This window comes from Pristiophorus japonicus, chromosome 1 (assembly GCF_044704955.1).
Source record: "Pristiophorus japonicus isolate sPriJap1 chromosome 1, sPriJap1.hap1, whole genome shotgun sequence".
Taxonomy (NCBI): Eukaryota; Metazoa; Chordata; class Chondrichthyes; family Pristiophoridae; genus Pristiophorus; species Pristiophorus japonicus.
The window spans coordinates 198,082,359-198,099,284 of record NC_091977.1 but is presented as its reverse complement, the minus strand read 5'-3'; the positions used below and the strand labels follow the sequence as shown (position 1 = coordinate 198,099,284).

Genomic DNA, 16,926 nt, shown 5'->3' with positions numbered 1-16,926 from the left:
ACTGAAGACCTCTGCAAACACTTCATCTTCAGGCTCCACCTTGGTTGAGAATAGAGGTATTCATGGAGCCTCCCCTCGTCAGTTCCTTGGTAGCCCCCACCTTTCTCAGCTGGATGTGGTCTGGTTACAGAACTTTGGTCTGTTCCAATGCTTGTGGACATGCTTAGCTTTGTCTACAGCCTGATGTGGCTATAAGTAGTAGCTTCACTAGGGTTGTCATTCAAAGGTAGCACTAGTGATGCTTCTGGCATTCCCTTCTACACTTTTTTCTCCCCACCCCCAAACCTCAAATGAACTTGGGTTGATGGTGATGGCAGAGCGAGGGATGTGACAGCCCATTTAGTTAAGCTTTTGATGGTATACAATTCTGTTGCTGATGATGGCTCACAGCACCTAATGATTGCCCAATTTTGGACAGCCAGATCTATCCTTAATCTGTCCTACTTAGCATGGCAATAGTGGGACATTGCACGGATGTCCTCACTGCGAAGAGACTTCACAAGGACTATGTAGTGGTCACTTGGACCAATGCAATCATGGACAGATGTGTCTGCAACAAATTGGTTAGTGAGGATACGGTCAAGTAGGATACTGGTTGGTTGCTTTGCCACCTGGGGGAGGCCCAGTCTGGCAGCAATCCCCTTCAGGACTCGGCCAGCAGTACTACCAAGCTATTCTTGGAAGGGGACACAGCAATTCTTTACTCAATACATTATGCCCTTGCTTCCCTCAGAACTTCCTACACATGGCATTTAACATTGAGAAATATTGATTCATCAGTTCCAGGAGAGGTTGTAATTGATCAGCAGGTTTCTTGACCTTGTTTGACTATATACATGTTTGTTGAAAAGGGCACTTGTTGTGCTTCGCAGTTTTGGTGCTTGACTGCATTAAAAAAAGCCTACTTCCTCTATGATTAGGAAGATTATTCATTCAACTAAGTAGTAGTAATGATGAGATATTTCAATTGAGAAGCTGAACAAAGCAAGGTATAAATTTCAGGGAATTTACATACCAGCAATCAAAATTCACTTCATCTCCTCCCAAATGGATGTACTCATCTGGAAACACCCAGCTGATCTCTTTAAAGAGTTGATTTATAAAATCATAGGTTGTATTTAAAGTGGGATTTATAGGTCCAAACGATCCAGTAAGTTTCTCACCATTATAACATGGAGTAAGAAGGTTGCTTTGACCTAGACAAAGATAAGAAAGAGGGAAGGGGAAGTTTGTGTTACACGCAAGGTCAGCACTACACTGTTCGTTATAAAAAACCCAATTTAAAAAAATTCTACCCAATAATGGCTACACAGGAATATCATTATTTAAGTGAATACTGGATTTTAAAGTGTGATTTTGTTGTGCTCAAAGTAAAAGGAACTGTGCTGGGAAACAGAACAGTGTTATTAAACATTTTCCAGTTAGGTCAGCATAGCTAGATGCAGAGTAATGGTCCTTCCACTTAGTCTCAATTTACAGCTGCAACCTCAAAAAAAGCCTTCTCTTCCTCCTTGACACATTACCACTTCTTATTAAACCTTTGCACTTCTCATACCAACTATCTTTTGTTTTTGCACAAGGCAGCCAATTGTTGCTAAAATATTGTTAGTCTCATGCAGTTGGCCTACACCTTTGGAAATGAGGCTGAAATTCACAGCAGGAGGCAACCATTTGGCTCAGCTACTGAAAGACTGCTATCCACTTGGCTCATTCCCCTGCCTTCATGGTGCACCCTCCCCACCCCCCCCCCCATCCCACCACATACTGTTTGCCACTACCGTTATTTCTGGTAATCCTCCACATAATGAGAAATGGCTGATCTTAAATGTGCCTTTTAATTCCTACTCAATTAGTGAAAATAGTTCCCCATCCATCCCACAATTTACCTCATCAAAGCCATTCATAATTTTGAACAATTTTCAGATCTGCACTTACAAGTACTTTATTCTAATGGAGAGCACCAGTTTCTCTTCTGTCCTTGTAGCCGAGGACTCTCCTCCCTATAGGAGCGTGGAGACTTACTCGACTTGAATAATGCCCAGAGAAAGGTGAAAGGGCAGCATTCTATTGGGTCACCTAGTTCCAAAAAGTATAATTCCACAATCTAATAGCAAAGTTAACCAACCCAGCCTTTTGCACAGCACTGGTCTTCAATTTCATTTTCATTGTAGATTGACATGCTTTTAAAGAATATTACAAAAATGTAAACTCAATGGCCCCAAGTTTCCACACGATTTGCTCCTGATTTTTTAGGAGCAACTGGTGTAGAACGGAGTATCGTAGAAATCGGAATTCTCCACATTTAGTTTTCTGCAGTTCTAGTCAGGTAGAACAGTTTCACTTTGGAACAGAATTTTATTTTCAAAAGGGCGCGTGTCCAGCCACTGACGCCTGATTTCAAACGTCCCAGTGAAAACGTACTCCAAACCAACTTAGAATGGAATAAGTGAAGATTTTTGTACGCTTGAAAAAAACCTTGTCTACACATTAAAAAAAATCAGGCGTAGGTTACAAATTAGGCGTCGGGAACGAGGTGGGGGGGGGGGGGAGGGGGAGGAAGGGAAGTCATTAAATTCTACAATAAATCCTTAGTTATACTTATACAAATATTATACAAATAAATCCAACCTGAATAAAAATTTATAAGCAAAGAAAAGATTAAATAAACCATGTTCCTACCTGTGTGAAAGTGCTTCAGGCAGGCCTTTCGGGACCGAAGGCTGAACGGGCCGGCCCGAAACTTCGGGCCGGGCCCGTCCCCAGCACCAGATTTACAGGTAGGTGGCGTTGGGTCGGGTCGGGTCGGAGGGAGGGGAGGGGGAGGGTCAGGTCGGGGAGAGGGAGGTCAGGTCGGATCCAGTCGGGGGGGGGGGGGGGGGGGGGTGGGGTAAGCGGCAGTTGGGGGGGAGGGAGCAGGAGCGGGAGCGGGAGTCGGGAGTCCGGTCGGGTCCAGTCGGGGGGGGGGGAGAGAGAGCAGGAGTCAGGTCGGGTCGGGGGGGAGCGGGTCGGGTCCAGTCGGGGGAGGGGGAGGGAGCGGGAGCGGGAGTCGGGTCGGATCCAGTCGGGGGGGGGGTGGGGGGAAAGCGGGAGCGGGGTCGGGTCCAGTCGAGGCGGGTGTCGGTCCGGTCCGGGGCGGGGGGAAGCGGGAGTCGAGTCGGGTCAGGAGGAAGCAGGAGCTGGGCGTGGGAGGAGCCTTATTCACGCAGCCCCAGTGAGGCCATTCGGCCAGGGCTAGGGGCTGCGTGCTTCAGGCCCCGCCCACACAGTTTCGGGCGCCTGGAGCTACTGCACTTGCGTGCCCACTGTAGCGCGCATGTGCAGAGGTCCCGGCACTGTTTTCAGCACAGGGACCTGGCTCCGCCCCCCCTACAGCTCCTGCTGCACTGCGCCGAGGGCCAGAGGACCTGCAGGGAGGTGGAGAATACGGAGGGTTTTTTTAGGCGCACTTTGTGGCGTGAAAAACGGGCGCCCAGGTCGGGACTGCGCCGTTCTAGGCTTGGCTCGAAACTTGGGCCCAATAGTACTACAATTATTCTTTAGAAAAGTGTGAGGACAGGTGTGTTTTGGGGTACCACTTCTATTCTTGGCCAGAAGGATGGCATCACTGGATCTGGAGCCATGGCTCCAATCAGTACCACTGAGCAACAGTTTTATGGGGGTCTCAAATTACCATGGATGATTAATAAAATGTAATTAACCAAACACATCTATGCTTATCCAAATTATCTTCCTTCAATTTTAGTAAATTCCAGGAATACTAATCAACCAATTCTTATTTTTATTCAGTTTAAAAAAAAAAAAATTTGTTCTGTGATGTGGGCGTCGCTGGCAAGGCCAGCATTTATTGCCCAGCCCCAATTGCCCTCAAGGTGGCAGTGAGTCACCACCTTGAACTGCTGCAGTCCATGGGTGAAGGTACTCCAACAGTGCTGTTAGGGCGTTCCAGGATTTTGACCCAATGATAAAGGAACAGCAATATATTTCCAAGTCAGGATGGTGTATAACTTGGAGGGGTACTTGGAGGTGATGGTGTTCCCATACACCTACTGCCCTCATCCTTCTAGGTAGATGAGGTCACTGGTTTGGGAGATGCTATCAAAGAAGCCTTGGCGAGTTGATGCAGTGTATCTTGTAGATGGTGCACACTGCAGCCACAGTGCACCAGTGGTGTAGGGAATGAATGTTGAAAGTGGTGGATGGGGTGCCAATCAAGTGGGCTGCTTTGTCCTGGATGGTGTAGGAGTGTTGTTGGAGCTGCACTCATCCAGGCAAGTGGAGAGTATCCCACCCCACTCCTAACTTGCGCTTTGGGGAGTCATAAGGTGAGACACACGCCACAGAATACTCAGCCTCTGACCTGCTCTTGTTGCCACAGTATGTGTGTGTCTGGTCCAGTTAAGTTTCTGGTCAATGGCGACCCCCAGGATGATGGGGATTCGGCAATAGTAATGCCGTTGAATGTCATGGGGCGGTGGTTAGACTCTCACTTGTTGGAGGTCATTGCCTGACTTGTGGCGCAAATCCTACAATGGATGAATACATTTTATTAAACACATCTATGCTTATCCAAATGATCTTCCTTCAATTTTTACTATAGTAAATTGCTGGAATATCAAACAATTCTCATTTTTATTCAAATTTTTTGTTTATTCGTTCCAGGATGTGGGTGTCGCTGGCAAGGCCAGCATTTATTGTCCATTCCTAATTGCCCTGGAGAAGGTGGTGGAGAGCACCTTGAACCACTTGCCCTCCATGTGGTGAAAGTAATCCCACAGTACTGTTAGAGAGGGAGTTCAAGGATTTTGACCCAGTGATGAAGGAACAGCAATATATTTCTCAGTCAGGACGGTGTGTAACTCAGGGGAACTTGCAGGTGATAGTGTTCCCATTTGCCTGCTGCCCTTGTCCTTCCAGGTGGTAGAGGTCGCAGGTTTGGGAGGTGCTTTTGAAGAAGCCTTGGCAAGTTGCTGCAGTGCATTTTGTTGATAATACACACTGCAGCTAAAGCGCACTGGTGGTGAAGGGAGTGAATGTTGAAGGTGGTGAATGAGATGCAAATCAAGCAGGCTGCTTTGTCCTGGATGGTGTTGAGCGAGTGTTATTGGAGCTGCACTCATCCATGCAAGTGGAGAGTATTCCATCACACCTCTGACATGATGGAAAGGCTTTAGGGAGTCAGGACACGACATACTCGTCGTAGAATACCCAGCCTCTGACCCGCTCTTGTTGCCACAGTATGTGTGGCTGGTCCAGTTAAGTTTCTGTTCAATGGTTATCTCCAGGATGTTGGTGAGGAATTCAGCAATGCTAATGCCGTTGAATGTCATGGGGAGGTGGCTCAACTCTCGATTATTGGAGACAGTCATTACCTGGCATGAATGTTACTTGCCACTTATCAGCCCAAGCCTGAATGTCATCCAGGTCTTGCTGCATGCAGGCATGGACTGCTTCACTTTGAGTTGCGAATGGAACTGAACACTCTACAATCAGCAAACATCCCCACTTCTGACCTTATGATGGAGGGAAGGTCATTGATGAAGCAGCTGAAGATGGTTGGGCCTAAGACACTGCTCTGAGGAACTCCTGCAGTGATGTTGTCGGGCTGAGATGATTGACCAGCTACAACCATCTTCCCCTGTGCTAGGCATGACTTAGTTTAAAAGCTTCTCACTTTTATCTGTTTAATTTGCAAGTTTTTGCTTTTAAACAAAAAAAGTTCAGTCAAACAAAAGTCCAGATTCTGAAGATTAATTACAAATGCATCTCAGATACAATACTGAAAACTGCCCAAGTCCAGAAGTACTGCTGTTGACAAGTATGCTGATCAGCAGCCTTACCTGCATTGCTCAAAAGGGTTAAAACTAGCTTGTTTTTCCTTACTGTTTTTTAATTGACTAATGTCACCAAAAGGCAATAATTGGTTATTTAGGCGATAATTCACTTACCTTTCCACGACTGTGTGTGCCCTGGAGTGTCAAACTCTGGAATGACCCGAATTCCTCTCTCACGAGCATATTCAATAATTATTTGGACATCTGTCAATGTATAAATGTGAGTGAATGGATGGTACGCACCCTACAAAAAAGGGAGAGAGCTCAGCATTAAAATAAATAGAAAAGTCCAGCATTAATGAGAAGGATGCCAAAGTTGACATTTTTAGTGCAGATAGTTCTTTAATAAAAACAAAAACAATCCTTTTCAAAATATCATCTGTAAAGCAAATGTAATTCTGAGTAAGTGTACCACAGAATCATATGGAAGAAAAACATTCCTGGTGTGTGCTGAGTTATATAATGCTACTTGGAGGTGATGAGCAATGCTCCCCCAAGGTGCACGGTGCACTGATCGAGAGGTCCCACACAGGCCGCTCACCAGCTGAAGTCACTGGAAGAGATATGGCACAGCCAGGTAGGAAAAAATATATTTAATAGTAACATTGGTGGTGAGACATTGGACTACTGAGCAAGGAAAAATAAATTACAGGTTTGATGCTAATGATTGCTACCATTGAAAGCAACAAATGGGATATTTCAACAGAGGAACTGCCATCAGAACAGGAGTGGAGGAATACAAGGCCAGACCTCAAAACATGGGCAATGGTGGGCCAAGGAGATCACATAAGAGGCCAGAGATTTCCATGGAGGATGAAACCAGGGAATTAGGGATGGGAAACATGGAGGTGGCAAAAACTCTGAGCAAATATTTTGTATCAGTCTTTACAGTAGAGGACACTAAAAATATCCCAACAGTGGATAGTCAAGGGGCTATATGGGAGGGAGGAACTTAACACAATCACAATCACTAAGGAGTGATACTCAGTAAAATAGAAACATAGAAAATAGGTGCAGGAGTAGGCCATTCGGCCCTTCTAGCCTGCACCGCCATTCAATGAGTTCATGGCTGAACATGCAACTTCAGTACCCCATTCCTGCTTTCTCGCCATACCCCTTGATCCCCCGAGTAGTAAGGACTTCATCTAACTCCTTTTTTAATATATTTAGTGAATTGGCCTCAACAACTTTCTGTGGTAGAGAATTCCACAGATTCACCACTCTCTAGGTGAAGAAGTTTCTCCTCATCTCGGTCCTAAATGGCTTACCCCTTATCCTTAGACTGTGACCCCTGGTTCTGGACTTCCCCAACATTGGGAACATTCTTCCTGGATCTAACCTGTCTGAACCCATCAGAATTTTAAACGTTTCTATGAGGTCCCCTCTCATTCTTCTGAACTCCAGTGAATACAAGCCCAGTTGATCCAGTCTTTCTTGATAGGTCAGTCCCGCCATCCCGGGAATCAGTCTGGTGAACCTTCGCTGCACTCCCTCAATAGCAAGAATGTCCTTCCTCAAGTTAGGAGACCAAAACTGTACACAATACTCCAGGTGTGGCCTCACCAATGCCCTGTACAACTGTAGCAACACCTCCCTGCCCCTGTACTCAAATCCCCTTACTATGAAGGCCAACATGCCATTTGCTTTCTTAACCGCCTGCTGTACCTGCATGCCAACCTTCAATGACTGATGTACCATGACACCCAGGTCTCGTTGCACCTCCCCTTTTCCTAATCTGTCACCATTCAGATAATAGTCTGTCTCTCTGTTTTTACCACCAAAGTGGATAACCTCACATTTATCCACATTATACTTCATCTGCCATGCATTTGCCCACTCACCTAACCTATCCAAGTCACTCTGCAGCCTCATAGCATCCTCCCCGCAGCTCACACTGCCACCCAACTTAGTGTCATCCGCAAATTTGGAGATACTACATTTAATCCCCTCGTCTAAATCATTAATGTACAGTGTAAACAGCTGGGGCCCCAGCACAGAACCTTGCGGTACCCCACTAGTCACTGCCTGCCATTCTGAAAAGTACCCATTTACTCCTACTCTTTGCTTCCTGTCTGACAACCAGTTCTCAATCCATGTCAGCACACTACCCCCAATACCATGTGCTTTAACTTTGCACATTAATCTCTTGTTTGGGACCTTATCGAAAGCCTTCTGAAAGTCCAAATATACCACATCAACTGGTTCTCCCTTGTCCACTCTACTGGAAACATCCTCCAAAAATTCCAAAAGATTTGTCAAGCATGATTTCCCTTTCACAAATCCATGCTGACTTGGACCTATCATGTCACCTCTTTCCAAATGCGCTGCTATGACATCCTTAATAATTGATTCCATCATTTTACCCACTACTGAGGTCAGTCTGACCGGTCTATAATTCCGTGTTTTCTCTCTCCCTCCTTTTTTAAAAAGTGGGGTTACATTGGCTATCTTCCACTCAATAGGAACTGATCCAGAATCAATGGAATGTTGGAAAATGACTGTCAATGCATCAGCTATTTCCAAGGCCACCTCCTTAAGTACTCTGGGATGCAGTCCATCAGGCCCTAGGGATTTATCGGCCTTCAATCCCATCAATTTCCCCAACACAATTTCCCGACTAATAAGGATTTCCCTCAGTTCCTCCTCCTTACTAGACCCTCTGACCCCTTTTATATCCAGAAGGTTGTTTGTGTCCTCCTTAGTGAATACCAAACCAAAGTACGTGTTCAATTGGTCTGCCATTTCTTTGTTCCCTGTTATGACTTCCCCTGATTCTGACTGCAGGGGACCTTCGTTTGTCTTTACTAACCTTTTTCTCTTTACATATCTATAGAAACTTTTGCAATCCGTCTTAATGTTCCCTGCAAGCTTCTTCTCGTACTCCATTTTCCCTGCCCTAATCAAATCCTTTGTCCTCCTCTGCTGAGTTCTAAATTTCTCCCAGTCCCCGGGTTCGCTGCTATTTCTGGCCAATTTGTATGCCACTTCCTTGGCTTTAATACTATCCCTGATTTCCCTTGATAGCCACGGTTGAGCCACCTTCCCTTTTTTATTTTTACGCCAGACAGGAATGTACAGTTGTTGTAGTTCATCCATGCGGTCTCTAAATGTCTGCCATTGCCCATCCACAGTCAACCCCTCAAGTATCATTCGCCAATCTATCCTAGCCAATTCACGCCTCATACCTTCAAAGTTAGCCTTCTTTAAGTTCTGGACCATGGTCTCTGAATTAACTGTTTCATTCTCCATCCTAATGCAGAATTCCACCATATTATGGTCACTCTTCCCCAAGGGGCCTTGCACAATGAGATTGCTAATTAATCCTCTCTCATTACACAACACCCAGTCTAAGATGGCCTACCCCCTAGTTGGTTCCTCGACATATTGGTCTAGAAAACCATCCCGTATGCACTCCAGGAATCCTCCTCCACCGTATTGCTTCCAGTTTGGTTAGCCCAATCTATGTGCATATTAAAGTCACCCATTATAACTGCTGCACCTTTATTGCATGCACCCTTAATTTCCTGTTTGATGCCCTCCCCATCATCACTACTACTGTTTGGAGGTCTGTACACAACTCTCACTAACGTTTTTTGCCCTTTGGTGTTCTGCAGCTCTACCCATATAGATTCCACATCATCCAAGCTAATGTCCTTCCTAACTATTGCATTAATCTCCTCTTTAACCAGCAATGCTACCCCACCTCCTTTTCCTTTTATTCTATCCTTCCTGAATGTTGAATACCCCTGGATGTTGAGTTCCCAGCCCTGATCATCCTGGAGCCACGTCGCTGTAATCCCAATCACATATTTGTTAACATCTATTTGCAGATAATTCATCCACCTTATTACGGATACTCCTTGCATTAAGACACAAAGCCTTCAGGCTTGTTTTTTTAACACCCTTTGTCCTTTTAGAATTTTGCTGTACAGTGGCCCTTTTTGTTCTTTGCCTTGTGTTTCTCTGCCCTCCACTTTTCCTCATCTCCTTTCTGTCTTTTGCTTTTGTGGGACTAAAGGTAGATAAAATCCCCTGGACCTGATAGCTTGCGTCCTAGGGTCGTTAAGAGGAGTGACAGGGATAGTGGATGTATTGGTTTAATTTACCAAAATTTCCTGGACTCAAGACTCTGAAGAGGTCCCATCAGATTGGATTGGAAAACTGCAAATGTAACACCCCTATTTAAAAAAAGGAGGCAGGCAAAAAGCAGGAAACTATCGACCAGTTAGCCTCACATCTGTGGTGCGGAAAATGTTGCAGTCCATTATTAAAGAAGCAGTTGCAGGACACTTGGAAAAGCATAATTCAGTCAGGCAGAGTCGGCATGGATTCATGAAGGGGAAGTCATGTTTGACAAATTTGCTGGAATTCTTTGAGGATGTAACGAACAGGGTGGATAAAGGGGAAACCAGTGGATGTGGTGTATTTGGACTTCCAGAAGGCATTTGACAAGGTGCCACATAAAAGGCACAAGATAAAAAAGTTCATGGGGTTGGGGTAATATATTAGCATAGAGGATTGGCCAACTAACAGAAAACAGTCAGGATAAATGGTTCATTCTCGGGTTGGCAATCAGTGACTAGTGGGGTGCCGCAGGGATCAGCGCTGGGACCCCAACTATTTACAATCTATATTAACGGCTTCGATGAAGGAACCGAGTATAATGTAGCCAAGTTGGAATTGCAGGATAGCTCAGCTAAATACGTGGCTTGAGGAATGGTGCAAGGGGGAGGGATTCAAATTCCTGGGGCATTGGAACCAGTTCTGGGAGAGGTGGGACAGTACAAACCAGACAGTGCACTTGGGCAGGACTGGAACAGATGTCCTAGGCAGTGTTTGCTAATGCTGTTGGGGAGGGCTTAAACTAAAAAGGCGGGGGGATGGAAATCTATGCAGGGAGGCAGAGGGAAGTAAAAAGGGGGCAGAAGCAAAAAGGTAGGAAGGAGAAAAGCAAGAGTGGAGGGCAGAGAAATCAAGGGCAAAAATCAAAAAGGGCCACATTACAACATAATTCTAAAAAAGGACAAAAAAAAAAGTTAAAAAACAATCCTGAAGGCACTGAGTCTCAATGAGAGGAGCATTCGTAATAAGGTGGATGAATTGACTGCGCAGATAGTGGTTAACAGATATGATGTAATTGGGATTATGGAGACATGGCTCCAAGGTAACCAAGGCTGGGAACTCAACATCCAGGGGTATTCAATATTCAGGAGGGACAGTGTGAGGTCATCCACCTTGGGAAAATTAAACAGTAAAAGGGAATATTATTTGAATGGGGAGAAATTACAACATGCTGAGATGCAGAGGGACCTGGGGGTCCTTGTGCATGAATCCCAAAAAGTTAGTTTGCAGGTGCAGCAGGTAATCAGGAAGGCGAATGGAATGTTGGCCTTCATTGCGAGAGGGATGGAGTACAAAAGCAGGGAGGTCCTGCTGCAACTGTATAGGGTATTGGTAAGGCCGCACCTGCAATACTGCATGCAATTTTGGTCACCTCACTTAAGGAAGGATATACTAGCTTTGGAGGGGGTACAGAGACGATTCACTAGGCTGATTCCAGAGATGAGGGGGTTACCTTATGATGATAGATTGAGTAGACTGGGTCTTTACTCGTTGGAGTTCAGAAGGATGAGGGGTGATTTTATAGAAACATTTAAAATAATGAAAGGGATAGACAAGATAGAGGCAGAGAGGTTGTTTCCACTGGTAGGGGAGGCTAGAACTAGGGGGCACAGCCTCAAAATACAGGGGAGCCAATTTAAAACCGAGTTGAGAAGGAATTTCTTCTCCCAGAGGGTTGTGAATCCGTGGAATTCTCTGCCTAAGGAAACAGTTGAGGCTAGCTCATTGAATGTATTCAAGTTAGATAGATAGATTTTTAACCAATAAGGGAATTAAGGATTACGGGGAGAGGGCGGGTAAATGGAGCCGAGTCCATGGCCAGATCAGCCATGATCTTATTGAATGGCGGAGCAGGCTCGAGGGGCTAGATGGCCTACTCCTGTTCCTAATTCTTATGTTCTTATGACAGACAGGAAGGAAAAGGAGGTGGGGTAGCATTACTGGTTAAAGAGGAGATTAACGCAATAGTAAGGAAAGACATTAGCATGGATGATGTGGAATCTATGGGTAGAGCTGCGAAACATCAAAGGGCAGAAAACATCAGTGGGAGTTGTGTACAGACCACCAAACAGTAGTAGGGATGTTGGGGATAGCATGAAACAGGAAATTAGGAACACATGCAATAAGGGTACAGCAGTTATCATGGGTGACTTTAATCTGTATATTGATTGGGCTAACCAAACTGGTAGCAACACTATGGAGGAGGATTTCCTGGAGTGTATAAGAGATGGTTTCCTAGACCAATACATCAAGGAACCAACTAGAGAGCTGGCCATCCTAGACTGGGTGATATGTAATGAGAAGGGACTAATTAGCAATCTTGTTATGCGAGGCCGCTTGGGGAAGATTGACCATAATATGGTAGAATTCTTTAAGATTGAGTGTGACAGTTAATTCGGAAACTAGGGTCCTGAACTTAAGGAAAGGTAACTTCGATGGTATGAGGTGTGAATTGGTTAGAATAGACTGGCAAAGGATACTTAAAGGGTTGACGGTAGATAAGCAATGGCAAACATTTAAAGATCATATGGATGAACTTCAGCAATTGTACATCTCTATCTGGAGTAAAAATAAAACAGGGAAGGTGGCTCAACCATGGCTAACAAGGGAAATTAAGGATAGTCCTAAAGCCAAGGAAGAGGCATATAATTTGGCTAGAAAAAGCAACAAACCTGAGGACTGGGAGAAATTTAGAATTCAGAGGAAGACTAAGGGTTTAATTAAGAGCGGGGAAAAAAAAAAAAAGAGTTCGCCGAGGAAGCTTCTAGGGAACATAAAAACTGACTGCAAAAGCTTCTATAAATAGGTGAAGAGAAAAAGATTAGTGAAGACAAACGTAGGTCCCTTGCAGTCAGATTCAAGTGAATTTATAATGGGGAACAAAGAAATGGCAGACCAATTGAACAAATACTTTGGTTCTGTCTTCACGAAGGAAGACAAATAACCTTCTGAATGTACTAGGGGACAGTGGGTCTAGTGAGAAGGAGGAACTGAAGGATATCCTCATTAGGCAGGAAATTGTGTTAGGGAAATTGATGGGATTGAAGGCCGATAAATCCCCAGGGCCTGATAAGTACTCTGGGATGCAGCCTAAGGAAGTATCCCTAGAAATAGTGGATGCATTGCTGATCAGTTCCTATGGACTGGAGGGTAGCTAATGTAACACCATTTTTTAAAAAAGGAAAGAGCGAGAAAAGAGGTAATTATAGACCGGTTAGCCTGACATCAGTAGTGGGGAAAATGTTGGAATCAATTAAGGATGAAATAGCAGCGCATTTGGAAAGCAGTGACAGGATCGGACCGTGTCAGCATGGATTCATGAAAGGGAAATCATGCTTGACAAATCTTCTGGAATTTTTGTGAGAATGTAACTAGCAGAGTAGACAAGGGAGAACCAGTGGATGTGGCACATTTGGACTTTCAAAAGGCTTTTGACAAGGTCCCACACAAGAGATTGGTGTGCAAAATCAAAGCGCATGGTATTGGGGGTAATGTACTGACATGGATAGAGAACTGGTTGGCAGATAGGAAGCAGAGTCGGGATAAACGGGTCCTTTTCAGAATGGCAGGCAGTGACTAATGGAGTGCCGCAGGGCTGTGCTAGGACCCCAGCTCTTCATAATATACATTAACGATTTCGATGAAAGAATTGAATGTAATATCTCAAAGTTTGCGGATGACACTAAACTGGGTGGCGGTGAGAGCTGTGAGGAGGACGTCAAGAGACTGCAAGGTGACTTGGACAGGTTAAGCGAGTGGGCAAATGCATGGCAGATGCAGTATAATGTGGATAAATGTGACATTATCCATTTTGGTGACAAAAACACAAAGGCAGATTATCTGAATGGCAGCAGATTAGGAAAAGGGGAGGTGCAACAAGACCTGGGTGTCATGGTTCATCAGTCGCAGCAGGCGGTGAAGGCGACAAATGGTATGTTGGCCTTCATAGCTAGAGGATTTGAGTATAGGAGCAGGGAGGTCTTACTGCAGTTGTACAGGGCCTTGGTGAGGCCTCACCTGGAATAGTGTGTCAGTTTTGGTCTCCTAATCTGAGGAAGGACGTTCTTGCTATTGAGGAAGTGCAGCAAAGGTTCACCAGACTGATTCCAGGGATGGCTGGACTGTCATGAGGAGAGACTGGATCAACTGGGCCTTTATTCACTGGAGTTTAGAAGGATGAGAGGGGATCTCATAGAAATGTATAAGATTCTGACAGGACTGGACAGGTTAGATGCAGGAAGAATGTTCCCAATGTTGGGGAAGTCCAGAACCAGGGGACATAATGTTAGGATAAGGGTAGACCATTTAGGACTGAGATGAGGAGAAACTTCACTCAGTTGTTAACCTGTGGAATTCCCCACTGCAGAGAGTTGTTGATGCCAGTTCATTGGATATATTCAAGAGGGAGTTAGACGTGACCCTTATGGCTAAAGGGATCAAGGGGTATGGAGAGAAAGCAGGAATGGGGTACTGAAGTTGCATGATCAGCCATGATCATATTGAATGGTGGTGCAGGCTCAAAGGGCCGAATGGCCTCCTCTTGCTCTTATGTTATCTTTGTATTGTCAGCAAACAAACATAATAGGAGCAGGCCATTCGGCCCTTCGAGCCTGCACCACCATTCAATATGATCATGCAACTTCAGCACCCCACTCCTGCCTTCTCTCCATACCTACCCCCTGATCCCTTTAGCCTAAGGGCCACATCTAACTCCCATTTGAATATATCCAATAAACTGGACTCAACAACTTTGTGGTAGAGAATTCCATAGGTTCACAATTCTCTGGGTGAAAAAGTTTCTCCTCATCTCGGTCTTATATACATAAGAACACAAGAATTAGGAACAGGAGCAGGCCATCTCGCCCCTCGATACTGCTCCGCCATTCAATAAGATCATGGCTGATCTGGCCGTGGACTCAGCTCCACTTACCCGCCCGCTCCCCATAACCCTTAATTCCCTTATTAGTTAAAAATCTATCTATCTGTGATTTGAATACATTCAATGAGCTAGCCTCAACTGCTTCCTTGGGCAGAGAATTCCACAGATTCACAACCCTCTGGGAGAAGAAATTCCTTCTCAACTCGGTTTTAAATTGGCTCCCCCGTATTTTGAGGCTGTGCCCCCTAGTTCTAGTCTCCCCGACCAGTGGAAACAACCTCTCTGCCTCTATCTTGTCTATCCCTTTCATTATTTTAAATGTTTCTATAAGATCACCCCTCATCCTTCTGAACTCCAACGAGTAAAGACCCAGTCTACTCAATCTATCATCATAAGGTAACCCCCTCATCTCCGGAATCAACCTAGTGAATCGTCTCTGTACCCCCTCCAAAACCAGTATATCCTTCCTTAAGTAAGGCGACCATAACTGCACGCAGTACGCCAAGTGCGGCCTCACCAATACCCTATACAGTTGCAGAAGGACCTCCCTGCTTTTGTACTCCATCCCTCTCGCAATGAAGGCCAACATTCCATTCGCCTTCCTGATTACCTGCTGCACCTGCAAACTAACTTTTTGGGATTGAAGCACAAGGACCCCCAGGTCCCTCTGCACCGCAGCATGTTGTAATTTCTCCCCATTCAAATAGTATTCCCTTTTTTTGTTTCCCCCCGACCTCACACTTTCCGACATTGTATTCCATCTGCCATTCGCTTAACCTATCTAAATCTCTTTGCAGCCTCTGTGTCCTCTACACAACCCGCTTTCCCACTAATTTGTGTCATCTGCAAATTTTGTTACACTACACTCTGTCCCCTCTTCCAGCTCATCTATGTATATTGTAAACAGCTGTGGTCCCAGCACCGATCCCTGTGGCACACCACTAACCACCAATTTCCAACCCGAAAAGGACTCATTTATCCCGACTCTCTGCTTTCTGTTCGCCAACCAATTCTCTATCCATACTAATACATTTCCTCGGACTCTGCGTACCTCTATCTTCTGCAGTAACCTTTTGTGTGGCACCTTATCGAATGCCTTTTGAAAATCTAAATACACCACATCCATCGGTACACCTCTATCCATCATGCTCGTTATATCCTCAAAGAATTCCAGTAAATTAGTTAAACATGATTTCCCCTTCATGAATCCATGCTGCGTCTGCTTGATTGCATTATTCCTATCTAGATGTCCCGCTATTTCTTCCTTAATGATAGTTTCAAGCATTTTCCCCACTACAGATGTTAAACTAACCGGCCTATAGTTACCTGCCTTTTGTCTGCCCCCTTTTTTTTTAAAAAAACAGAGGCGTTACATTAGCTGCTTTCCAATCCGCTGGTACCTCCCCAAAGTCCAGAGAATTTTGGTAGATTATAACAAATGTATCTGCTATAGCTTCCGCCATTTCTTTTAATACCCTGGGATGCATTTCATCAGGACCTGGGGACTTGTCTACCTTGAGTCCCATTAGCCTGTTCAGCACTACCCCACTAGTGATAGTGATTGTCTCAAGGTCCTCCCTTCCCACATTCCTGTGACCAGCAATTTCTGGCATGGTTTCTGTGTCTTCCACTGTGAAGACCGAAGCAAAATAATTGTTTAAGGTCTCAACCATTTCCACATTTCCCATTATTAAATCCCCCTTCTCATCTTCTAAGGGACCAACATTTACTTTAGTCACTCTTTTCCGTTTTATAGATCTGTAAAAGCTTTTACTATCTGTTTTTATGTTTTGCGCAAGTTTACCTTCGTAATCTATCTTTCCTTTCTTTATTGCTTTCTTAGTCATTCTTTGCTGTCGTTTAAAATGTTCCCAATCTTCTATTTTCCCACTAACCTTGGCCACCTTATACACATTGGTTTTTAATTTGATACTCTCCTTAATTTCCCTGGTTATCCACAGCTGGTTATCCCTTCTCTTACCGCCCTTCTTTTTCATTGGAATATATTTTTGTTGAGCACTATGGAAGAGCTCTTTAAAAGTCCTCCACTGTTCCTCAATTGTGCCACAGTTTAGTCTGTGTTTCCAGTCTACT

At 44.8% G+C, this 16,926-nt stretch overlaps 1 protein-coding gene across 2 annotated transcripts in view; it reads right to left on the bottom strand.

Annotated features, from left to right (window-relative positions):
• The window catches only part of hexb (hexosaminidase B (beta polypeptide)), an 87,064-nt gene that overhangs the window by 51,564 nt on the left and 18,574 nt on the right, over window positions 1-16,926 (bottom strand). For both annotated transcript variants that reach the window (XM_070885945.1, XM_070885946.1), the window contains exons 6-7: window positions 5,946-6,075; window positions 1,016-1,196 (exon numbers count right to left, since the gene is read on the bottom strand). In XM_070885945.1, the coding sequence (XP_070742046.1) occupies window positions 1,016-1,196; window positions 5,946-6,075 (311 nt within the window). The remainder of the gene's footprint in view (window positions 1-1,015; window positions 1,197-5,945; window positions 6,076-16,926) is intronic.